Raw genomic sequence first — 26,830 nt, forward strand, 5'->3', positions numbered from 1 at the left:
GACCACAGAGCTCTGACCCATGCCATCATTTTCATGGCTATAGTAGATGGTAATTTATTTAACCCTTCCCTTCTTTCTGGGACGTTAGATCCACTGTTATACACAAAGCAGCAATGAACACTTCGTTCAAACATTCATCTTTGTACACATGTTCAATTACTGCTTTAGGCTGAATTCCCATGAATAGAATTGCTGAGTCAAAAAGTTTACACATTTTTTAAAGTTTGGATACATATTAGTCAACATTTTTAAGCAATTTATTTTCTAAGCCTCTTTGACCTTTATAATTCATTGTTCCTTTCGAATAATGTATCACTGTCCATTTGGGTTCAATGATAGTTTTTTCCTTAGAACATGGAGCTTCTTCTGTTCTACTTCCTCCTCCGTCCTTCTGCCTTATACCCACCTCTAAAATGTTTAACAAAATAATACCCTTCCCCAAAGCATAATGCCTTTTGTTGTCAGCACTTCCTGTATCTTGTATCTCCTGGACTTTAACTATTAGATGGGGTTTGTGTATTAGTGGAATACAGTCCCACCATTTGACTTGATGTCAGTTTTTAAAAAAATTTTACTTTAGATTGGAGTATAGTTGATTTACAGTGTTGTGTTAGTTTCGGGTGTACAGCAAAGTGATTTAGTTATACATATACGTATATCTATTCTTTTCCAGATTCTTCTCCCATATAGTTTATTACAAAGTATTGAGTACAGTTCCCTGTGCCATACAGTAGTTCCTTGTTGTTTATCTATTTTATATACAGTAGTGCGTATATGTTAATCCCAGCCTCCTAATTTATACCCCCCCCGAACTTTCCCCTTTGGTAACGCTAAGTTTGTTTTATAAGTCTATGAGTATGTTTCTGTTTTGTAAATAAGCTCACTTGTATCATTTTATTAGATTCCACATATAAGTGGTATCATATGATATTTATCATCGCCTGCCTCATACAACTGATTTTCTTTCTTTTCTCTATTTTATTTTTTTCTTCCGAGCGTCACAAGAATTACAGTAACAAATCTGTTATATAACTTTTTTCCTGATGTTCGTCTGTAAAGTAGGATGGAATGCCTGGTAAGGATGACAGTGTGTCAGAGGCTGGAGGGCAGAACTCCCTGCTCTGATCCCACCTCTGCCTCCCGCTTGTTTTATGACCTTGAGAAAGCCACTTCACCATTCTCATTTCATGTTCCTCATTTGCTAAATGAGGAAGGTGAACTAAATGATCTAGAAAACCTATTCCAGGTTAAAAAAAAAATACGGTGTCAGGCTATCCAAGAGTAAAGCAGATTTTTAAAAAATATTGTGTGAAACTGGGACAAATGTGATGTTGGCGGGGCCATGTTGGACGCGGCTAAAGGTTCGTGTCAACATAATAAAAATGTTTTGTGCCTTGTCTCTTGGCCAAGGCCTCCTGACAGTCTGCTTTAGTGGCTCGTGAAACAAATCCCTAAGACCAAGGTAGTTATAGTTGTTCCACTGAAGCATGACAAATGGCCTCTCACTTTGAATGCGTTTATGAGAAAGGAAAACCTTCCATGACAACAGCAGTGGAACTTAGTTACAGGCTCCAGGTCTGGGGCAAGAATGGAGATAGTCACTGGCTGTGGCCAAGCGAGAGAAGACAAGAGCCTGAGCTCACCTGGGAAGAACCAGGACCAGGTGATATAACAGTGACAACAGCACAATGACAACATTAGTGGGGCTTCATGGAGAACTTGCTATTTGCCAGGCACAGTCCCAAGAACTCTCTATATATTATCTCATTTAATTGACACAATAGCCCTAAGAGATCGGTTCTGAGGTCGGTACATTTATTTTTCTGTTTTATAAAGATAAGTTTTGAGAGGCTCTTAAAAGAAGTTGAGTAACATGCTTCTCGTTATTCAGCCAATAGTTGTCAGAGGTAAGATATGAACCCTGAGAGTTTGTTCATTTATTTAACACGTGCTGTTTGAATGTCTGTTATGTCAGGCACCCTTCTAAGGGCCGATGAGACCTAAGTGAACGAGGCAAAATTTCTGCTTGTATGGAGTTTGGCTAATAGTGGGATGAGCCCAGTAATAACAAGCCAACGAATCAATAAATAATTTCAGATGGTAATAATAAGTGGCTGTGAAGGAGAGTGAGTGGGGTTGGGGGAAGGCTGCTTTACACAGGATTGGCAGGGGTGGCCCATGGGAGGTGACATTTGAGCTGAGCCCTGCATGACAGAGCAAGTCAGCCATGCAAAGAAAGCTCTATTGGAGGAGAGTTCTTACATGGAGGGTCCACAGGAGCCAAGGCCAGGGGCTCAGAAGAACTTGGCTTGTTCTAGGAAGAGAGAGAAGGCCAGTATGGCTGGATGATACATGAAAAGGGGGGCAGTGCCTGCAGTGGAGTGAGGAGGAGGGCAGGGACCAAAGGACACAGGGCCTTGGAGGCCACAGTATAATGTTTGTATTTTATTCCAAGTGCAGATGGGAGACATTGGAGGATTTTAAGCAAGGGAGCATTGTGATCTCCCGTCTCTGTGGATGGCTTTCTTCACCTCTGTGTGCAGTTGCCAACAAGAAGCAACCAGAAAGGGATAAGATGTTTATGTGCAGGGAAGCCTAAATGAAAGTTTATAAGTTAGGAGCCAGCATTTCAGATGAATCAAAATTCTAGGTTTTTCACAGAGCAAGACTGAAATGAACAGGGAGAGACCATCTAATCCAAACTTCTGACTTTAGGTAAGAAGACCTTAGGAAATCCAAGTTGAGCATCTGAGCTATGTTTGAAAACCTGCATTAAGGAGACTATTTATTTGGGGGGGAACTTCCCTGACTATGTAGAAAACTGCACTCTAGGTTCTGAATATTCTTGACAACTTCTTGGTCTGGGGATTGTACTTACCTTATAGAGTAAATCTCATCCAAAATAACAAGACAGCTTTGGGTAGATGACATCTCAGGGATTCATACTTCCATGCAGTCTGGTGTGTGTGTGTGTGTGTGTGTGTGTGTGTGTGTGTGTGTGTGTGTGTGTGTGTGAACACGCACGCGCACGCATCCATATTAATCTTTATATTTGAAAAATATTTTTGAAGGTGTCATCAATATTTTAACATTCAGGACCTGGTTTTTCTGGTGAGATGGTATTGTATGGATGGTTCTAGAATTTTGTTGTAAACTCGGCAACATGATTTATTTTATTTGAATGTTATTATAAACAAACACTCATCTTAACCCATTAAAATTGGTCTGTGTCACATATAAGATGAAATTAATTGCTTCTTTAGGTTAAAAGCTCACTATTACATTGTCTACTTTGACAAAAGAATTAAGAGCTTCACTGTTATTTAGCAAACTAGGCTTGAATAACAGCATAAACCATTATTAGTCCACTGTATTTGTGTGTGTGCCTATGTGGCTGGTGATCCGTAGGTAGGTTCCTGATGATGCAAGCCTAAGAATCCAGATGCATCTGTATGAAACTATCTTAGGAGGTGTTTCGTTGCCTCTGTGATAGGATGGGCCCCAGAAAGCAAGTATGAATTGTGAAAGAACTTAATTTAAGCTACATAACTGTAATTGAGTAGGATTTGGGGAAGTTCACCACTCTTGAGTTACTTTTTATTTACAGTAAGTATATTTGTTTCTCAGGAGGGGAAAAATTCTCAAACTATCTTACTGCATGAGATTAGAAAATTTCTGTTCCTTTGCATGAAAGTATGTGACAGTAGCACAAGGACAAAGGCAGCATAAGGATGGGTGTGGGATGCCATAGACGTGCAGGATGACAAAAACAGAGTTTCCTTATCAGAAAGCACTGAATTAGAGAACTCTTAAAGCTTCCCCAGCTTAACATTCTATGAGTCGGGGAAAAGGATTTTTCCCTCTGGCTGCTTAAGCTAGAGTATGTTTTACCAAGACCTTAGCTATGAGCTCAGGAGGACTCTAATAACTCTGTCAAAATTATAAGTTCAGCTGTCAGCACTGGGATTGTTGAGTTGACTGAACAAGCAGATTTTCTCCATCGTCTGCTTTCTGGATTGATGAATAACAATTTCGTCCTCTCCATTTTGTTGTAACTCTTTCACACTGACACTGATTGCTGAGAGGTTTTCTGGAAATTTCCTAAGTCACAAACTGGAGTAAATTCAAGGATATAATGCGATTCCAATTGAATCATCAGTGTCTCAGCTGTCAGACCTAGGAGTTCAGTTGGTTGAGTTGTACAACTTCAACAGATTTAATATTACATACTTGCCACTTTGTGTCTTGCCCTCGAGTCTTGATAAATGGGCTAAAGGTCTGACTGGAATCTGTGAGATAAATTATATGTTTATTATGCCAAGTTAAGTAAATACTGTTTGAAAGGATTACTGGAGGGTACAATCAAGTTAATTGCTTTAAAAATCTTTTTTGATTTACTGGGCTCTATGAAAATGGTTAAGCAATTGATTCTGTCATGGTAAGTGACATGAAGAAAGTGGTGTTGGATCCACAAGGGTTGCCGTATACACTTCCCCCCTCATGCCTGGAACTGTCCCGTAAATGAGCTGAGAGGCCCCCAGGACCAGAAAGCAAGTACTGCTGACAGACAGTTGTTCCTCCAGAGAAGACACAAGTTGACAGTTTGATGTTCAAGCTGACGGATTGCTTTCTTTCTTTTTATTCTAGATGCTGAAGAATACCAGCCTCCAATATGGAAATCCTACTGTGAGTACCTAAAATCATAACCTCCTCGGAAGTCTTTAGTCGGCCTGCCTTTTGAACAATTTTTGCTGTTGATTTAGTGCACACAAACTCTCGCATCACAGCACTGCAAACCCAAATCTCGCTTTCTCTGCTAAGGAAAGATATTGGTCAGAGAGAACTGCAAGAGCCCTGTCCCCTGGCCAGGACCTCGGAGAGCCAGCTGCCTGTGACCCGCTTAGGGAAATGCTTAGGGAAAAAAAAGATGGACATTCTGACTCTCTACCTTTCTTTGGGACTTTCCTTGTCTTCCTTCCTTCCTTCTTTCCATCCTTCCTTCCTCTTTTTATTCACAGTTGGTCAGCAAGGGTAAGTGTGTTGACTTCCATGAATTATGTTCCTGGCTGTTCATCTTAAAGCTGTAATATCAAATGACATTTACCACAGAAAAATGTAACAGATAGCAATGGATAATGTTTGGTCACTAAGGGTGACTCCTTAGAAACAGAGATCATTATCTGATCATCAATCATCAATCCGTCTCCCCTCATGAAGGCAGGCACTTGTCATCACCTCAAGCTGGTTTTCTGTTTCCTTAGTAATTGTCCAGTGACAGAGGGGAGGAGTGTGGTGTGGGGAGCCCACTGTGCTGAGAGCCAGGGGAACAGGCTCTCATTCAGGCTCTGCTTCTAGACAGCAATAATAAGAATAATTATTTCTATCATTATTGACGTTGCCCTTGTTTCTACCGCCTCTTGAGACCTGGAGTGTGCCAGCCAGCACGCTAGCTCTGTGCCTCAAGTCACAAATCGCACCACAGCCCTAAGCGACCAGTACCACCCTTATCCCTGTTTCACGTACAAAGAAACCACAGCTCAGAGGGGTTCAGTAACTTGGCAGAGGTTTTATGAGAAACCTTGGAGTGGCATTCAGAGTGGAGCCCAGAAGCAAGCCAGACTGACAGGCTGCAATTTGCCAGTCTTTTTTTCTTTCTATTTAAAATTGTATACATAAGTATATAGATAAGTATATACATACACACAGACACACATATGCATATACCTGTGTATGTACGTATTTGTTACAAAAGCAATACAAAGCTACATAAAAGACGAACATTAGAGAAATACATAAAGCTGGGAGCAAAAATTTCCCATAGGCCACATACCAGCTCTCACCCCATATTCCACTCCTCTTTTCCAGTCACTGACCCTGTCAGTTTTGGAAAGCATATCTTTCCAAGTGTTTAAAATACACATGCCTAATAGTTGGTTGTTGTTCCCTTTTGTAAAAATGGGGTTATGCTGTACCCGGTGTCCTTCAACTTGCTTGTTTCACTTCGCAAATACCTTGTTTTTATCTTTCTATTTCAGCATATAGAGAGGCACCTCATTCTTTATTACATGAGTCTGTTCTTCCATCTGTGAAATAAAGGGGTGATGCTGGGTCTCTAAGGGCCCTTCCAATCTAATGTTATGCATTCTGATCTTCTGTTTTAAAAGGCAATGTTAATGACTAAGTAATTGGATGTTTTTGTTTGTTTGTTTCCTAATGGAGTGTGAAGCGCTCTGACAGTAAATCAACGAAATATCTGTAGTGAGGGTATTGGGGGTCCCGTGACTCACTGTTCCTTGCACACTGCCTTACACACAGCCTTGCATACGTTAACTACGCAATAAATATTTGTTGAGTGAATGCCACCGCAGAGAGCTTTACTGAAGCGAGAAGATGGCACTGGCTCAAATTCATTTCACTTTTTGCTAAGAGACCTTGGGCCACCCAGTGTATCCCTTAAAAGCACTTTTATGTCCTAAGGAAACCAGAAAAGGTGTTGTTAATTACATGTTCCAATATCAATTTTACCAGAGTATATTGGTTTTAAGTTTGATTTTTTGATCTAAGCAAGTTGTTGTGTGTGCATGTGCTTAATTTGCTCTAGGATCATAAAACTTTAGATGCAGAAGGGATAGTTGAGTCCATTTAATACAAACCTAATGACATATATGAAGTTCCTCTTTATTATACTCAACTAATAGTCATCCAGGCTGTATTTGAGGGTCTCTAGTGATGCAGAACTCTACAACTGAAGGGAGTATGCCAACAGCAGGGCCGTCCACGGCATCAAAAACAGGTTGATCGAAGATCCACAGGGTACTGCTGAGAAAGCACTCTCTTTTGGTTGTCCTGAGTCCATTAATTCTTTGAGTTAGGGTGTTGGACTACTATAAACTCATCTAACAGTATCATTACCAAGCTCATGCTACTCCCTCTTATTCCCAAGTTTATCATCTACTCATTTGGTCTTTCAGCAGACATACATTATAAGCATTAGGATAAGCTTTAGGAATCAACAGCAGCTAAAATGTGGCCATACTTTCCTCCAATTTACAGTCGAGAAAGGGAGACAGATGTAACCAATTAACATGCAGATGGACTGAAGCAACAATATGCTGCTCCTCTACCTCCTGGGATTACAGAAGACTTTATAAAAGAGGTTAAATTTGCATGTGGGTCTTGAAGGATAAATAAGGAGAAGAAATCCGAGGGCCTTGAAGAACTTCATGAGATACATGTTAATATCCAAGTATGTTAAAACAATAGTATTTTCCTTATCTGAAAATCCAACAAACCTATCAGAATATGAAATTTGTTTTTAAATAACCTGTTGGTAAACCCATTCTGAACCTCAGGAATCACCAAGTTGTTTCTCTTTGAAATACTCACAGACCATCCTTTCAGAGATTAATTTTACTTGTTGATGTCAAACTCATTAACATACCATCTATGGAATCCATACTTGCCCATCACACACTTAATTTTCTAGCTCTGGCGTTTATTCGGTACTAGGAAATTTCTCATACGTTTACCAGATGCAGTTCATTTTTGCCTTATTATAGGACTTGGTTTGAAAACTGATGGTTTACAATGATTATAGGAGTATATAGGTATGTCTTTGCTTTCATCCATCACCTATTGTTGGCTGTTAATATTGACTTATTTGATATAAGATTCTTATTATGAAGCCTTAGTCCCAATTATAACGTTATTCCTAAAAGAAAATTAGTCTGCCTCATAATGATCCACTTTAAGAAGCTGTTTTTAAATTTTAATGCTAATTGCAATGCTCTTAGGTGCAAGTAACAGAATATTCCTCTCAAGCGCATTGATTGACATAAGCAAAAAGTCTAGAGGCACTGGCTTCAGGCATGACTTGGTCCAGCAACTCAAATGACATTACTAGAACCCAATGTGTACCTCTTGCTTTCTCGGCTCTACTTTCCTAGGTTTGTCTCCACTGTTAGTAGGCTTTTCTCTTGTGACCCCCAGAGAGCTACCAATAGCACCAGGGCTACCACATCCACATTTAAGAGCAACAGGCAGAAGGACAGTCTACTGCAAGCAGAAGTCTTAGAATTGAGTCTCAGCCCTATTTGACATGGGTTCCCAACCCTGACTCCATCACTGTGGTCAGAGAGTTGAGATATACTAACTGCCCTAAACCCATCAGGGCTCACCACTGGAACTCAGGAGGGATTACACAGGAGTGACTGGAAACTTTGGAGTACCGTTAAAATGGGGAAGATGGAAATGGATGCCTAGAAGGCAACCAACGAATGTCTGATTTAGAAATTTAGAAGAATAAGGAACCTTAGAAATCAACTCTCTAAATGCTTTCTGTAAAGTAGATTGCTTATTAATTTATTATTCATTCATTCAACAAATGTATATTAAGTCTTTGCCTTAGACCAGGCAGTGTGCTTTGAGCTGTGGGACCGCAAGGATGGATAAGATCCATCTTGACTCAAAGAACAGTGATGATGCCACATGAAGTCCCTTAAGTTCCTGCCTGTCCTGCTCCCCTTTCTTTCTTAGAAGCTAATGCTATCACTTCCTGAGCTGATTATTTGGTAAGAATAATCTTGTCCCAAAGTATCATATATCTACATCTAGTCCTTAATACTCAAGACCAAACCCCAAAACACTGGTGAAATCACTGAGAAGTATTTGGTTTCAATTCTTAAAAAAAAGCTATTTTCAAGTTTACTTTAAAAATAAAGTAAAGCCACATTCTAAACTTTAAGCCAGAACTATGAACTAAGCAGATGAGTTTAAAAGCCAACCACCATGGGTACACTCTGAAAGATTTTATTGTTTAACAGGCCAAGTGCCAGTTAAGCAGCAGATGCTGTGGCCAACATCTCTCCCCAGAGACTCTCCTGGGCAGCAGGTCAGGCAGTCACAGCTTGTGCCTGTTTTTCTAAGGAGGAGTTTAGAACCTCAGAATTCTGATCCATAGGCCCCCTGCATCAGAGTCACCTGGGGAGAATAGTTATAATAACTATTATTAATAAATTTATTATTTATTAATTATTAATATTATTAATAACCTCAGCCCGACGCCAGATTTCTGAATTGCAAGAGTGGGGGGATCTGCAATTTCTCACACCCCACAGGTGCTTCTTATACACACTTAGGCCTGAGACCCCCTGGTTCAAGTCTACACAGCCTCATCCTCAGGCTTTCACTGTGCCATGGGACAAGAGGAGAACTCCCTCCCCAGTAAAACTGGACATTCTGTGAGCAAGACAAGGCCTGCACACAGCTGCCTGGAAGTGGGGCTCAGCCTAGAGGCTATTGAAAGCCCCTGCTATTTCCTACTCACACCCGTGAGTTTTTTCCCATGAAAACTGGGAAGACATGGGCAGTGAGCGGGGTGGTGCTGGGTCAGTGTCACAGCCAAGTGGCCAGGTTCGGCTCCTGGATCCACATGCCCTCTTAAGTGATAAGTGGCTGTTAGAGGACATCCCTGCAGGGTCTCTTAGTAGCTGACGGGTTTGGACTGGGCTTAGCATCACCCAGGCCAGGGCTTTCACTCGGCCTCCATGGGGTTGTGTTACCAGAGGATGAGCCGAGTTTTCTTACTGAAGAAAAAAATAAAACACTCTCTCAGTGAGCTCTTGGTTTCTCAATCTGCTTCAGGTTTCCTGGGGAGCAGGGGATCCCCTTCTCCTACCTCCACGTTCCCTAGTGACCATCCCCACCCCATCCCCCTGCCTAACAGCTTATTCCAGAATAAGAATTCTCCCTTGTGCTGCGAGGACCCAGGGCTGGGGAGTGCCTGGGACAGATGTGGGGCATTGCAGAAGCACAGTCCGTCATCTCGCCCCTTAGCGCACAGAATCACCCAAGCAGTGCCATGTGTTATTGCATTTTGCTTGTGACGTGGGTTTGTTGAACAAAGAAAATTCAAGAAACGACATTTTCAAGATTATGTGACATGTTTCAGTTCTATTAAATGGGCCTCGTGGATGTTTGTTTCGTTATAGCCAACCTTGAAAATGAGGGACTGGGGCTGAAGCTGAGATAGAGTCTAGGGCCCCATTTTTTTCTGTGGCTGCCATGGCAATCGGTTGTCATCTCATTATCTTTATAGAGACATATTATTCAGATGGCAAACAGGCTTCGTCATTTCTATTGCTTGGAACAGCACTGAGCAGATTTTGTAGATCCTGAGACCTGCTCACTGAAAAATAATGATTGATTAATGATGTGTGCTGCCCAGAGACCAGCAAGGAGAGGTGGCACCCCTGGCTTGAGGGTTTTTCAGGGACCCCCCCACCAAAGTTTCCAGTTGTAAGACTGGTGAACTGACCATGTATCTCTTTACTCAGAGGATACAGCTAAGGGCTTTAGCCTGTTGACACAGGAGAAGAACTGTCCCTTACATTCCTTCTCCTGTAACCTCTGTGATTGTTAATGGCGTCTCAGTCTTTCAAGCATTCAAGGCCCTTTCCTCCATTCAATTTGTAATCCAGCCCTGGCCACCCCCCTCTGCAATCAACTCACCTCCTCTTAGTGTTGTCCTAACTCGTACTTTCAGGATCTCCTTTACGTACAACTAAAATACAATTCTTTTTTGCTTCCCTGCCTCCAAGGATCCCCCTCCGATCCTTCCTTCAGTGAAGCAAAGGGCAGTGGCCCCCACTCCTGACTGTGTGTTGGAATCTCCCAAAGACCTTTAAAAAGAACATATTTCGGGGCCCCTTGCCAGGCTGGCAGAGTGAGCATCGCCAGAGACGATGGTGTCTGAGAATCTGTATTTTATAATTATATAATTTATATTTTAGCTCTTCGAAGATTCTAATGCAAGCAGCCCCACTTGGGACCTCTCCACCATCTGCTTTAGGGGCCACTGGTGAGGCTGAAAAATATAGACCTTTGGACCTGGAAATCAGGCCGTAAATCTTGATTTCATCATATTATCTGCGTGACCTTGAGCTCCTTCACAGCTTGACGTCTCCACTGCTTTGTCACTGAGGTGGAGAAGAACAGTTACCTTGGAGGTGTGTTGGGAGGAGTAAATGAGGAAATGTAGATAAGGTGTCTGGCACACAGTAGGTCTCCAGAAAATGAGAACTTCTATTTTTCTGAACAGTCTTATCCTTATTGTCATTATTCTGAAACAGACCAGATCATGTCACCTCCCTGCTCAAAACACGTCACTGTCCCCCCCGTTGCTGACAGAAGAACGTCCATGCTTCCTACCACGACCTTCAAGGTTCAGTCCCACATGGCCTCCTCCCACATCTGCCCACCCTGGGGCAACAGCACACTGGACTCTCACTGACCAATCAGCACATCATTCCCTTTTACTGCTGGGGCTCTTTCCTCTATCTGTACCCTCCTCTCTTTTCTCTACCTATGGAAACCCTGCTAACTCTTCAAGAACAGCTCCATGCTTCTCCCCTCAGGAAGCCATCCTGACCACCTGAGTAAAAAGAACTGCTTCCTCCTCTGCCCTTAATTAAAGCACTTGGCCCTTCCTGGTTTTGTTTCTCCACATGTATCTCCGTCACTGGATCAGTGTCCTTGAAGGAATGGCTTGCGACCCATGAGTCAATGCATACAAATATGCATTAAGCATCTACTATGTGCCAAGCACTGTTCTAGGCGCTAAGCGTCCCACCATGGACAGAACAAAGTCCCTGCCCCCAAAGAGCCTACACATTAGTCAAGGGAGACAGCACACAAAATAAACAAATACAGCGTGTTAATGGTGATGAGTACTGTGAAGAAACATGAAATGGTGTAAAGGTAGCGGAGTGATGGGATGGAATTTTATACCAAGTCGGGCAAGTCAGGGAAGACCTGAATGAAGGGGGAGGAGTGCCATCTAAACATCTTGGGAAAGTGCAATCCAGGTGGAGGGCACAGCAAGTACAAAGGCCCTGAGGCATAGAAAAATAAACCTGGGCTTTGGAATCCAAAGGATACATTTTAGCTGGTTGGTCTGGGGCAAATATTTCACTTCTGGGCACTTATTTCCTCATATAAAATATGAGAATGGTAATGATACGTTCTGTCCTCGGAGCTCTTGTGAAGGTTCAATAAGACATTGTTCCTGCCACATGACAGGTACTCGATATGCTGGTTCCCTTCTCTTCTCTCTTCCCCTCCATCCTCACAGCCTCCACATAATGCTGACTGTGGTATCTGTTCTACGGCAGATGTTCAAATATTTGCCGATATGAATTGCAAAGGTGCGCTTAGCTTAAAATGCTTCTCTCATAACAGCTGTACTTCCTTTGCTGCCTTCGAGGGAAGCATTAAAAACGGTGTTCACAAAACTGTTCCAGCCATGCCCCCCACATATAACTGCTGGCTTCCGAGGGCATTGACAATGGGAAGAGAAGAGAGGATAAGATTCTCTGGATGTGGGTTCTGCAATTGCTCTAAAGCTCTGTGATTCTAGGAGATGCCCCCTTTGGTTCCCTTTACACTCATTAACAGCAAAACCCTGCTGAAAAGCAGTTAGTTGGTGTTGGAGCTCATTCGAGAGGAATACAGGATTCCATGCAGACTCTGTCGTGATTTAAGGAGAGCATGGGCTCTAGTGGGAGAGTCAGTGGAATGTCCAAAACTATTTCTCTATTTTTAGCCAATTCTTCCTCATGTTTCCTCCTGCACAAGGAGCCTTCTCTGACCTGTCTCTGATACATGGCTACAGTTGTCCTTAAGTGACACAGGCATCATCATTAGTGTGGGCAACCTAAGCTTAGAAATGCGACACGTTAAAACATCCATATGAGGGTTAGATGGTTTCTTCTCTGTTAGGAAGCTGAGTCATCTACCCTTAATTAGGTAAGAAAATAACCATGTTGAGCTGAAGGCATTGGGGAGCCATAGGTACAAAATATATCCCATCATTTCCACCTCTGTTTCCATGTGACCATCTGCCCTTCAATTAAAATTTCTTCTTTTAATTTTTAGACCTAAGAATAAGCCAGAAGTTTTTGCTTCTCTTATTACATTTTCTAGAAGACTTTATGTGATCTAGTTTTTAACTTTTCATAGATGTATTCTATGATATGATTCATAGATTTATTTGACATTAATTATTCCCTCTTCAAGATTCTGAAGATAATATCAAGGAGGTTTATTTTCAACCTCTATTTCCATGGAAGTAGAATCCCAAGGTACCTGCATAGAGTAGCTTTTCCTCTAAGAGAAGTAATCAAACTAGCTGAGCAGCAGAAAATCACTCATTATAGTCTGAAAAATTACAAATAATATTCTGATAAATTACATTTTTGTATACAGTTACCTGCTTTCCTCCATGCCCAAGCCTGAAAGCCTGTCTTTAAAACAGGATATAAGAGAGTTATTATTATTTAAGATACTAAAGGGCCCAAGCAAAAGGAATGACAGTGGGTGGGAAATAGTCAAGTAGATAAGTATCCGTGGTGATGGACAGGGCAAAAAATGGAACTTGTGAAAAGAGAAATGAGTTGGGGCTTCATTCACTCACAGAATCAGCTGTGTCTCTGTCCATAACTGTAACATTTCAGAGAATGCCACTCCTCTTCTAATGCCAGTCTTTCCCTGGTATGTCAAGAAACATCAGCATTGAGATTCAGGAATCCTATTACATGATCTTACTACCGAGGTACTCACAAGTACAATTTCATCTTTAAAATTGTCGAAAGAATTTTAGTCCTATCTAGTCTCCCAAGAAAGCCATAACATGAACAATGCCAGTAACAATTATGACACTAAATTGTCCTTATAAGAATTTAAAAAAATCAATTTTGCCCATTTATATTCATTGTGACTAATTTCCATTTAAATGATCTGCCTTTATTTAGTCTAAAAATGTGTCTGTATCTCCTTTGTTTCTTGGTTGAGAAATTTGCAGTTCTTGAAAGGTGGTTAGGTGGAACTGTTTGAAGACATGTTGGTATGTGCTAATGCTCTTTAATTATAATTCTCTCTTTTTATATTTGGCAGTATATCAGTTACAGCAAGAGGCCCCTCGTCCCAAGAGGATCATTTGCCCTGGGGAGGTCAGTACTCAGCTATTTCCAATACACCTCGTTAAATATGATGAATGGTCAGCACTTTGTTCATATTGGAGGACCTTCAGATTTCCTGGGAGTTGATTTCGTTTAATGTTTGTTAAAGTGTCACCAAATTTAACATCTAAATAATCTATATTTTGAAATCAGGTATTATTTGAAAAATACTAACTTGGAATCAGAAGTCTTACATTTTTCACTACTACAGAGGCAAATTAAGCATCCTTTGTAAACTCTCCAAAATGTGTGTTCTGGTTGTTTTCTTTGTTCCTGCAGTTTTGATACTTTTATCACTTTTTTATTATGAAATGCTTCCAAAAGAGAAAATGCAGAGAATGATAAATATCTGGATACTCTCAACACCCATACTTAGCAAACCTTTACATTTTGTCATATTAAAAAAAAATCCCTACGAGAAAAGTGACTGGGTTTTTATTCTTGGAGATAAGCTTAAAAATATATTGACTCATAAAAATGCTTACCAGGCACAGAACTTTCCCTAGCCCTCCTTTACTCATCAGTTCTCTTATCATCCGGGATGCCAGCAAGATTTGAAAGACAGGACTAAGGCTCTGTTTTCTATTTTTATGCTGACTAGGTGCTTTAACAGCCAGACCAATATCCTTCAAACAAAGGTCCATGGGTCCTTGACTATTTTTGTTATTATGACTTCAATTAAATACAGAATAGCAGATTTCTTTTAAAGTGTCACATCTGCCTTATCAGAGGGAAAGGCTCTAATTCCAACAGTCTTGAGATTTTTCCTTGAACATCAGTACTTTCTGGCAGACTGACCGGATCTGGTTTTGAATCTGTCTCAAAGACTTAGCTACATATGTACCCACACCCAGAGCCAACTTACCACTGTTTAATAAGTGTTTCTATGTGAAATTTTACTTCCGTTGAAGGGCACTGAAGTTCATCAAGTAATCTGAATTTTAAGAGTGGACATTCTCATCCCAGAAATATAGCCTGAGAAGAGAAAATATTTGATCTGTAAGGAAAAATCCAGGATGAGGTCAAATCTTTATTTGGTGGTACGATTTTGTTCCATCACTAACCCTGCTGACTTGTCTTTTGGTTATTAAATAATATCCAAGTAAGAGAAATATAGGATAAATACAAAATTTTTAATGAGATGCTTTAATTAGGGTATTTGGGGTGAGAAATAAGAAACAAGTTGTTAAAAATTCTTTCAGTCCTACTTTACGTTTAGTATTTTGCCATCAGGAAAAATAAAACCATGTGTAGGGAGTTAGAGGAGTTTAAATGTCTCCATGAAAAGAATGTTTGTAAAATTAAAATACAACTAAAGTCTCTTCCTAGAGGTATTAATAAAAAGTCTACTGGTAAGGTTGGGCACTAGAACTTGAAACCCAAGGGGATATAGTAAATATTCATTTGTTCATTTATTTTTTATATATATAATATATAGCTAGAGAGAGAGACTGCTCTGTTCTGACTTAGATCTAGGTGTTGGGAATACAGCAAAGAACTTGGCTATTGGTGCTTTGAGTTTCATATTAATTGTATGTAATTAAAGATATATTTAAGATGTTATCTATGGGTGGGTGTAAAAGAGAGAGAGAGAGAAAGGAACAGATAGAAAGAGAGAGAGAAATAGAAAGAGAGAGAGAGCGAGAGAGAGAAAGAGTCCGAGCACCTCTTTGTCTCTCAAAACCCTTGGAACCATGTCCGTTGTCCTCTTAGCCAGGTGGAATGTTAGCAGTGGAGATGGGTAGATTCAGATTAGCTTCGTGAAGCCTCTTCACAGGGTTCCTCTGAAACTCTTCAGACATCCTATGGGCTGAGGGTCCACAGCCTATCTCTTTAATGTCACACTTGCATCAGAAGGAAGTGCCCCAGAGGCCTTAGCAAAGCAGAGCTGTGAGCCGCAAGCCACCACCATCTGCTGTGACTAAAGGACATGGCGTGTGTACAGCTTTTTTCATCCTTCTCTCTAGTCTTTTAAACCAAGCTTTTCACACTTTGATCTTTATCAATCTGATTCATTAATAAGTTATGCCTGGTGGATGCTGGATTCCTAGGTAACTTGCCTCTAGCAATGCCATATCTCATTTCTACCAGGAAACCTAACACAAAATGGACATTCATCAACTCCATGTCCTCAGCAGGCAGCATGGGGCCATCCAGCCAGGCAGATGTCAGGTGATACAGGGCCGAGTGTGCTGGAGGAACAGGTGCTGCCGAGGCGAGCGCCAGCCAGGGTAGCTTCAGGGCCCTTTGTCCTCCTGTGCAAATAATTCCTGCCCACACTGCTCGGCCTCCCAGCACTTGGCCTCCTTCTGGTGAAGGAGTGGCTGCGGGTGAAACCACTCCTGCTGCAGAGGGTGTTTTAGCAAACGGCTCTGTGCCTTATAGCACACCTGCGTGCTCGGGGATATGCCTGATGAAGAAGCCTTTCAGTTTGAGTGTGTGGCCAGAAAGACTGAAGCTTTATCAACATATTTACATAAGGCCATAAGGCTATTTCTTTTGAACAGTGAGTTATGATTTTTTCTGTGTCTTTGCCATCTTATCCCTCAGCTAGCCATTGAGTCCTCGCTTTACTTTACACACAGCCTTGCTGCCCTCCTTCTTAGTCTCCAGCCCCTCTCCTCTCAGCCACCTTGTCCCTGGCAAGCCTGCCCCGCTGTGTTGCTCCAACACACTCCATCTCTTTTGTTTCTCTGATGACTAATAACCTCCCAGGCTATGGGCCTCTCTCAGGTTCGGGTCCTCCCACTGAAAGTGATACATCCCACATTAGAGCACCAAGTGAGTCTGCAGTTACAGTCATGGAACACTGTCGTTCAAGTGTACAGACACAGGCCAACCTGACTTGAATGCTTGGTGGCTCTCGACGGATACCAACCGCCTAATGGACTTTGTTGGAGAACTAGGCAATCGAGGGTACAGACTGATTCAGCAGGTGAAATCCAGTGAGTTTTGCAAACCCAGGAAGGGAAGCCCGGCTGCAGAGTCAGCTGGGCTTGTTTTGCATCCTTGTTCTACCACTTTCCGGCTACCTGACTTGGAACCAAGCACTTACTCTCTCAGGGGGATTAAGGTCTACCCCCCAGGGCCGACAGCTACTGCGCAGCGTGTTATAAGTGGGATCTATGTGTCAAGTGTCTAGAATGGTGCCTGGCACATCAGAGGTACTCACTGTTGATGACTCATGGCAGATTCAGAAATCTATGGAGAGCAAGTTCTGAGACAGTCATTAGGGACAGAGTCACAGCAATGACAGTATTCTCTGGATGTGAGGGCCAAAAAGGCAGTGATGAAGAACCAGGCACGATTCCTGGGTCAGGGATTAAGCTGCCATGTAAAAAGATGCTGAGGGTGAGGAACAGAAGGAACAAGTGGCTGAACAACGGCTCTGGCGCCAGTGAAGCCAGGGAGGGTCAGTTACTGAAATAACAGTCCATGGCTTTCTTGAGATTCATCGTGGTAAATTAATATTTACTGAGCAGCTACGGCACCTGGCACTCTTCTCTACCGGCATTTCCCGAGCGTTCCGTGCCAAGAGATTCAGAACATCTTCCGGTATGCAAAATTCTCACTTGCCCTTTCTGTCAATTATCAATCAGTCGTCACATAAGCATTTATTAATCACCAAATGTGTGCCTGGGTGGTCTGCTAGGAATAGTGCAGAATATCGACTCCTAAATTTGCATCTCTAGCTAAGACCTCTCCCCTGGGCTCCAAACACCTCGCTCCATCTGTCTACTTGACCTTTTCAGGGAGATGTCCCACGGGCCATCTCTAGCCTAATGCTCAAAGGAGAACTGGACCCCACTCCATTAAATGGCACCTAACTTCAGAAACCTGCATGCCTGTCTCTCCTACCCTCACCCTTTTCTCTTAGCAAGCTGCATTTTCCTCCAAATATATCTTGCATTTGTCACTCTTCTCTGCCTCTAGGACTACCATGGGCTTGGGCCCGTCATCGTTTCTTACCTGGGTTGTTGCTGCTCAGCAACCTCCAGCCTCATCTCCCTGCTTCCACTCTTGGCACTCTCCCTGACACACACACACTCACACACACACACACACACACACACATGCACACCCCATTCTTCAAACAGGAGCCCAAACCATCATTGTTAGATATAAATCCAACTGCTTCAGCAGCTTCCCATTGCTCTTAAAATAAAAGCAAGACCTCGGGCTTCCCTGGTGGTGCAGTGGTTGAGAATTTGCCTGCAGATGCAAGGGACATGGATTTGAGCCCTGGTCTAGGAAGATCCCACATGCGGTGGAGCAACTAAGCCCATGCGCCACAACTACTGAGCCTGTGCGCCTAGAGCCTGTGAGCCACAACTACTGAGCCTGCGCGCCTAGAGCCCATGAGCCACAACTACTGAAGCCCGTGCGCCCAGTGCCAGTGGTCCGCAACAAGAGAAGCCACCGCAATGAGAAGCCCGCGCACTGCAACAGAGAGTGGCCCCCGCTCGCCACACCTAGAGAAAGCCTGTGCGCAGCAACGAAGACCCAACACGGCCAAAAATAAAAACAAATAAATAAATTAATTTAGAAATAAATAAAAGAAAAAAAAAGCAAGACCTCTTGCCATGGCTCTGAGCCGTAGTGTGGCTCCTGCCTTCCTCACTGCCCTGTCTGTAGCATCCTTCTCGGAGTGCACTGCCTTGCAGCCCCACTAGGTCTTGCTCCTATTCATCAAACAGATCATAGTGCTGCTACCACAGGGCCTTTGCATTTGCCCTTTGCCTGGAATTCTTGTCCTCGAGTTCTCTGCATGTCCAAGTTTCAGATCAAATTTCACCTAATAAGGCCCTCCTTGAACCCCCTAAAATTTAGCACCTACAGATCTTCTCTCTCGTTTCACCCTATTTATTTTGTTTATAGGACTTAATACATGCTCTAGTATACTTTTGATCATATTTAACTGTTTTCTTGTTGCTTGTACATCTCTCTCCAGGAGAATACAAGCTCCAGAGATGTCACCAGTCTTAATCATAAGTACTTCCCTAGCATTAAGCCCAGGGCCAAGCAGCAGTGGGTAATCAGTAAATATATGGTAAAATGATGAAAAAAAGGATAGAGACTGCTAACATAAGGAACTTAGAATTCTCAAACTATTACTAATAGCATATCAGATTTACTCAATGCTGTTATTAGGGGAGTGAGTTGAACTTTCTGGCTGTTGTTAAGGTTCTTATGTAAACATGGACTAATACTTTTTCCTGGAACATTCTGACTTTCTTTTTGGCCTTTCCAAAAGGCCAAACGTCAAGATTTACTTGCAAGGTCCCCAAGAATTACCTGAAGAATACAGAATATGCAGAAATTCTTTTATGACTGTAAATGATTTGGTGTCATTTGTCATTCTTTTTTGAAATTGTTGTAGTGAATATGGGATTATAAAAAGCAATTTCAAAGCAGAGAAATAAATTACATACTATCATTTCAAATTGTTCTCCATTTTATGAGGCTTTACTTCCCCTCTCCCTTACCACAGAGTATTTTGGAAGTTTTTTTTTTTAATGCAAAAGTGAATTGTAGAACTGAAGTTCTACAATTCACTTTTGTAGAACCTTTTTTTTTTCTTGATTGTCAGAGGTTAAGCCAAGTACAGATGACAGTGAACTATCTTAAGTTGCCTTAGTACCTTATTTTACCTCCTAGTGAATTGTATTCACTTTTTAAGTATTACCGTAAGTACCCCTTCCCCCTTTTTGTGCCTTTTCTCTAGCTTTTGGTGTTCCTAAATATCTACCCATTTCATCCCTTCTACCTTTATTTGTAAAAACTGTCCTTTTAAGCCTATAAGAGCATTTCATTTTATCATTAGGCTTTTAAGTTTTCATTCACCATGCCTAGATTTCACATCTTAGAGTCTTGTAGCTTTAGGCGTTTCTCTTGTCTTAGACACGTCTGGAAGATCTTAACAAGCCATACTGATTGGCTGTATCATTCTCAACTAGCTCAGTACATTTCAAATCACAGATTTAAAGTAAACTCAGAGGGGTTTTCTAATATTCTACCATCCTCCCCCTTTTCTTCTTCTATTCATTGAAAATAAATGTTTTTTTGAAAACTACTGATTCAAGACATCTATACGATTTGTCTTTAACGTAATGAGATTGATTCTTTAAGCCACAAACAAAAATCAATCCCATTACCTTTTAATTGACTTTATGTGTAGTAATCAGAAGGCTATTTCTTCCCTGGTCAGAAATATTTCTCTTCTTTTCATCCTAGACTTTCTCCACTGGTCTCTTTTCTCCCCTTACTATTGACACAACCTAGAATCAAAGGCGTTCCCCATCATTATTCCCCCCCAGGCTTTCATCTCACTCCCTAATGCAGTCAGGCGTTTTGATGCTGATGTGATTTCATCCTCAGCTAGACTCATTTTGCTTGTAGACCCACTGTTGTAAAGGGAGAAAACCTCATAAAACTAATGTTAGAAAAAAAATTTTAGACATATGAGTTTTATTTTCTTTCTAAAGATAAAACCAAGTTTTCTGCTGCTTTAAATAAAAAGCTGCTTTTTTTTTATTAACAAGTGAGGCCATCTACCAAAATACATAACCTTCCAAAAATTTTACTGTCCTTGGAATATTCTGAATTCCTTCTAGTGTAACACAGATTTTGCACGTTTGCACCTAGAAAATATTTATTCATTTCCAAGGTGATATCGTGAGGAGTGGATAAGGGCTCTTGAGGACAAGCTGCTATACAATTCAGATGCTCAGAGGCTCCAATTCGAGAGGACAGATGGCTAAAGTGGAGAGGGCCCCCAAGGAACAGCATATATATATAAGTTGAGTGAAAGTTGAGGCAAAAGTAGAAGGTTTTTCTCCTTAAAACAGAATAAGGAAAATGAGGGAGAATTAACAGTGATTGATAAGAAGTAAAATTTCTTTTTTTTTAAATGTGCACCTTTTTAAAAAAATTTTCACATGAATTCGTATTTTATTTTATTTTGAGTTTTTGAATTGTTTTATTTATTTTTTTATACAGCAGGTTCTTATTAGTCATCAGTTTCATCCACATCAGTGTATACATTGTCAATCCCAATCTCCCAATTCATCACACCACCACTCCACCCCCCACCCCCTGCTGCTCCCCCCCTTGGTGTCCATACGTTTGTTCTCTACATCTGTGTCTCAATTTCTGCCCTGCAAACGGTTCATCTGTACCATTTTTCTAGGTTCCACATATATGCGTTAATATACGATATTTGTTTCTCTCTTTCTGACTTATTTCACTCTGTATGACAGTCTCTAAATTCATCCACGTCTCTACAAATGACCCAATTTCATTCCTTTTTATGGCTGAGTAATATTCCATTGTATATATGTACCACATCTTCTTTGTCCACTCGTCTGTCGATGAGCATTTAGGTTGCTTCCATGACCTGGCTATTGTAAATAGTGCTGCAATGAACATTGGGGTGCATGTGTCTTTGCGAATTATGGTTTTCTCTGGGTATATGCCCAGTAGTGGGATTGCTGGATCATACGGTAGTTCTATTTTTAGTTCTTTAAGGAAACTCCATACTGTTCTCCATAGAGAACAGTATCAATTTACATTACCACCAACAGGGCAAGAGGGTTCCCTTTTCTCCACACCCTCTCCAGCATTTATTGTTTGTAGACTTTTTGATGATGCCCATTCTAACTGGTGTGAGGTGATACCTCATTGTAGTTCTGATTTGCATTTCTCTGATAATTAGTGATGTTGAGCAGCTTTTCATGTGCCCCTTGGCCATCTGTATGTCTTCTTTGGAGAAATGTCTATTTAGGTCTTCTGTCCATTTTTGGAATCGGTTGTTTGTTTTTTTAATATTGAGCTGCATGAGCTATTTATATATTTTGGAGATTAATCCTTTGTCCGTTGATTCATTTGCAAATATTTTCTCCCATTCTGAGGGTTGCCTTTTCATCTTGTTTGTAGTTTCCTTTGCTTTGCAAAAGCTTTGAAGTTTCATTAGGTCCCATTTGTTTATTTTTGTTTTTAACTCTAGGAGGTGGATCAAAAAAGATCTTGCTGTGATTTATGTCAAAGAGTGTTCTTCCTATGTTTTCCTCTAGAGTTTTATAGTGTCTGGTCTTACATTTAGATCTCTAACCCATTTTGAGTTTATTTTAGTGTATGGTGTTAGGGAATGTTCTAATTTCATTCTTTTATGTGTAGCTGTCCAGTCTTCCCAACACCACTTTTTTTTTTTTTTTTTTTTTTTTTTTTTTTTGCGGTACGCAGGCCTCTCACTGTTGTGGCCTCTCCCGTTGCGGAGCACAGGCTCCGGACGCGCAGGCTTAGCGGCCATGGCTCACGGGCCCAGCCGCTCCGCGGAATGTGGGATCTTCCTGGACCGGGGCACGAACCCGCGTTCCCTGCATCGGCAGGCAGACTCTCAACCACTGCGCCAGCAGGGAAGCCCCTCCCAGCACCACTTATTGAAGACCCTGTCTTTTCTCCATTGTATATCCTTGCCTCCTTTGTCAAAGATTAGTTGACCATAGGTGCCTGGGTTTATCTCTGGGCTTTCTATCCTGTTCCATTATCTATATTTCTGTTTTTGTGCCAGTACCATGTTGTCTTGATTACTGTAGCTTGATTACTGTAGCAGACTATACTGTAGTATAGTCTGAAGTCAGGGAGTCTGATTCCTCCAGCTATGTTTTTTTTTCCCTCAAGACTGCTGTGGCTATTCGGGGTCTTTTGTGTCTCCATACAAATTTTAACATTTTTTGTTCTAGTTCTGTAAAAAATGCCATTGGTAATTTGATAGGGATTGCATTGAATCTGTAGATTACTTTGGTTAGTATAGTCATTTTCACAATATTGATTCTTCCACTCCAAGAACATGGTACATCTCTCCATCTGTTGGTATCATCTTTAATTTCTTTCAACAGTGTCTTATAGTTTTCTGCATACAGGTCTTTTGTCTCCCTAGGTAGATTTATACCTAGGTACTTTATTCTTTTTGTTGCAATGGTAAATGGGAGTGTTTCCTTAATTTCTCTTTCAAATTTTTCATCATTAGTGTATAGGAATGCAAGAGATTTCTGTGCATTAATATTGTATCCTGCAACTTTACCAAATTCATTGATTAGCTCTAGTAGTTTTCTGGTGGCATCTTTAGGATTCTCTATGTATAGTATCATGTCATCTGCAAACAGTGACAGCTTTACTTCTTTTCAAATTTGTATTCCTTTTATTTCTTTTTCTTCTCTGATTGCCATGGCTAGGACTTCCAAAGCTATGTTGAATAATAGTGGTGAGAGTGGACATCCTTGTCTTGTTCCTGATCCTAGAGGAAATGCTTTCAGTTTTTCACCATTGAGAATGACGTTTGCTGTGGGTTTGTCATATATGGCCTTTATTATGTTGAGGTAGTTTCCCTCTATGCCCACTTTCTGGAGAGTTTTTATCATAAATGGGTGTTGAATTTTGTCAAAAGCTTTTTCTGCATCTATTGAGATTATCATATGGTTTTTATTCTTCAATCTGTTAATAAGGTGTATCACATTGATTGATTTGCATATATTGAAGAATCCTTGCATCCCTGGGATACATCCCACTTGATCATGGTGTATGATCCTTTTAATGTGTTGCTGGATTCTGTTTGCTAGTATTTTGTTGAGGATTTTTGCATCTATATTCATCAGTAATATTGGTCTGTAATTTTCTTTTTTTTTTTTTTTTGCGGTACGCGGGCCTGTCACTGTTGTGGCCTGTCCCGTTGCGGAGCACAGGCTCCGGACGCGCAGGCTCAGCGGCCATGGCTCACGGACTCAGCCGCTCCGCGGCATGTGGGATCTTCCCGGACCAGGGCGCGAACCCATGTCCCCTGCATCGGCAGGCGGACTCTCAACCACTGCGCCACCAGGGAAGCCCTGTAATTTTCTTTTTTTTTGTAGTATCTTTGTCTGGTTTTGGTATCAGGGTGACAGTGGCCTCATAGAATGAGTTTGGGAGTGTTCCTTCCTCTGCAGTTTTTTGGAAGAGTTTGAGAAGAATGGGTGTTAGCTCTTCTCTAAATGTTTGATAGAATTCACCTGTGAAGCCATCTGGTTCTGGATTTCTGTTTATTGGAAGATTTTTAATCACAGTTTCAGTTTGATTACTTGTGATTAGTCTGTTCATATTTTCTATTTCTTCCTGGTTCAGCCTTGGAAGGTTATACCTTTCTAAGAATTTGTCTATTTCTTCCAGGTTGTCCATTTTATTGGCATAGAGTTGCTTGTAGTAGTCTCTCAGGATGCTTTGTATTTCTGCAGTGTCTGTTGTAACTTCTCCTTTTTCATTCCTAATTTTATTGATTTGAGTCCTCTCCCTCTTTTTCTTGATGAGTCTGGCTAATGGTTTATCAATTTTGTTTATCTTCTCAAAGAACCAGCTTTTAATTTTATTGATCTTTGCTACTGTTTTCTTTGTTTCTATTTCATTTATTTCTGCTCTGACTTTATGATTTCTTTCCTTCTACTAACTTTGGGTTTTGTTTGTTCTTCTTTCTCTAATTCCTTTAGGTGTAAGGTTAGATTGTTTATTTGATATTTTTCTTGTTTCTTGAGGTAGGCTTGTATAGCTATAAACTTCCCTCTTAGAACTGCTTTTGCTGCATACCATAGGTTTTGGATCATCATGTTTTCATTGTCATTTGTCTCGAGGTATTTTTTGATTTCCTCTTTGATTTCTTCAGTGATCTCTTGGTTATTTAGTAACGTATTGTTTAGCCTTCACGTGTTTGTGTTTTTTACATTTTTTTCCCTGTAATTGATTTCTAATCTCATAGCATTGTGGTCAGAAAAGATCTTGATATGATTTCAGTTTTCTTAAATTTACTGAGGCTTGATTTGTGACCTAAGATGTGATCTATCCTGGAGAATGTTTCATGCACACTTGAGAAGAAAGTGTAATCTGCTGGTTTTGGATGGAATGTCCTATAAATATCAATTAAATCTATCTGGTCTACTGTGTCATTTAAAGCTTGTGTTTCCTTATTAATTTTCTTTTTGGATGATCTGTCCATTTGTGTAAGTGAGGTGTTAAAGTCCCCCACTATTATTGTGTTACTGTTGATTTCCTCTTTTACAGTTATTAGCAGTTGCCTTATGTGTTGAGGTGCTCCTATGTTGGGTGCATATATATTCATAATTGTTATATCTTCTTGGATTGATCCCTTGATCATTATGTAGTATCCTTCCCTGTCTCTTGTAACCTTCTTTATTTTAAAGTCTATTTTATCTGATATGAGTATTGCTACTCCAGCTTTCTTTTGATTTCCATTTGCATGGAATATCTTTTTCCATCCCCTCACTTTCAGTCTGAATGTGTCCCTATGCCTGAAGTGGGTCTCTTGTAGACAGCGTATATATGGGTCTTGTTTTTGTATCCATTCAGCAAGCCAGTGTCTTTTGGTTGGAGCATTTAATCCATTTACATTTAAGGTAATTATTTGAAATATTTGTTCCTATTACCATTTTCTTAATTGTTTTGGGTTTGTTTTTGTAGGTCCTTTTCTTCTCTTGTGTTTCCCACTTAGAGAAGTTCCTTTAGCATTTGTTGTAGAGCTGGTTTAGTCATGCTGAATTCTCTTAGCTTTTGCTTGTCTGTAAAGCTTTTGATTTCTCCTTCAACTCTGAATGAGATTCTTGCCGGGTAGGGTAATCTTGGTTGTAGGTTCTTCTCTTTCATCACTTTAAGTATATCATGCCACTCCCTTCTGGCTTGTAGAGTTTCTACTGAGAAATCAGCTGTTAACCTTATGGGAATTCCCTTGTATGTTATTTGTCGTTTTTCCCCAGCTGCTTTCAATAATTTTTCTTTGTCTTTAATTTTTGCCAATTTGATTACTATGTGTCCTGGTGTGTTTCTCCTTGGGTTTATCCTGTATGGGACTCTCTGTGCTTCCTGGACTTGGGTGGCTACTTCCTTTCCCATATTAGGGAAGTTTTCGACTATAATCTCTTCAAATATTTTCTCAGGTCCTTTCTCTCTCTCTTATCCTTCTGGGACCCCTCTAATGCGAATGTTGTTGCGTTTAATGTCGTCCCAATGGTCTCTTAGACTGTCTTCATTTCTTTACATTTTTTTTTCTTGATTCTGTTCCGCAGCAGTGAATTCCACCATTCTGTATTCCAGGTCACTTATCTGTTCTTCTGCTTCAGTTATTCTGCTATTGATTCCTTCTAGTGTATTTTTCACTTCAGTTATTGTATTGTTCATCTCTGTTTGTTTGTTCTTTAATTCTTCTAGTTCTTTGTTAAACATTTCTTACATCTTCTCGATTTTGCCTCCATTCTTTTTCCAAGTTCCTGGACCATCTTCACTATCATTATTCTGAATTCTTTTTCTGGAAGGTTGCCTATCTCCACTTCATTTAGTTGTTTTTCTGGGGTTTTATCTTGTTACTTCATCTGGTGCATAGCCCTCTGCCTTTTCATCTTTTCTGTCTTTCTGTGAATGTGTTTTTTGTTCCACAGGCTGCAGGATTGTAGTTCTTCTTGCTTCTGCTGTCTGCCCTCTGAGAAGTAAAATTTCTTAAGAAGCTACTACTAGAGATGAAGTACTACATTGTGTAGTTAGTTGTTTTAGAAAAAAAAAGAATAACCGATAGCATCATGTATTATAACACACGCTCTGTTATCCTCACTTAGTCTGTGACAGCCGTAACCCAAGATACCATTGCTCACAGATCGGGGGAGGGAGAGGGGTGGTCCAGACTGAGGGCACAGAGGTTATGAGGAGGTGCTGGCTTTTGTAGGGCCAACCTTACCCAAACAGAAAGCAAAGGTCTCCACACCAGTCGCTATCTAGAACAACCCACA

At 40.8% G+C, this 26,830-nt stretch overlaps 1 protein-coding gene across 3 annotated transcripts in view; it reads left to right on the plus strand.

Annotated features, from left to right (window-relative positions):
• Nucleotides 1–26,830, plus strand: part of CHN2 (chimerin 2) — a 333,107-nt gene that overhangs the window by 158,682 nt on the left and 147,595 nt on the right. For all 3 annotated transcript variants that reach the window (XM_019926255.3, XM_033863119.2, XM_019926262.3), the window contains exons 2-3: nucleotides 4,648–4,686; nucleotides 13,951–14,006. In XM_019926255.3, the coding sequence (XP_019781814.1) occupies nucleotides 4,648–4,686; nucleotides 13,951–14,006 (95 nt within the window). The remainder of the gene's footprint in view (nucleotides 1–4,647; nucleotides 4,687–13,950; nucleotides 14,007–26,830) is intronic.

Source organism: Tursiops truncatus, chromosome 9, assembly GCF_011762595.2.
Source record: "Tursiops truncatus isolate mTurTru1 chromosome 9, mTurTru1.mat.Y, whole genome shotgun sequence".
Taxonomy (NCBI): Eukaryota; Metazoa; Chordata; class Mammalia; order Artiodactyla; family Delphinidae; genus Tursiops; species Tursiops truncatus.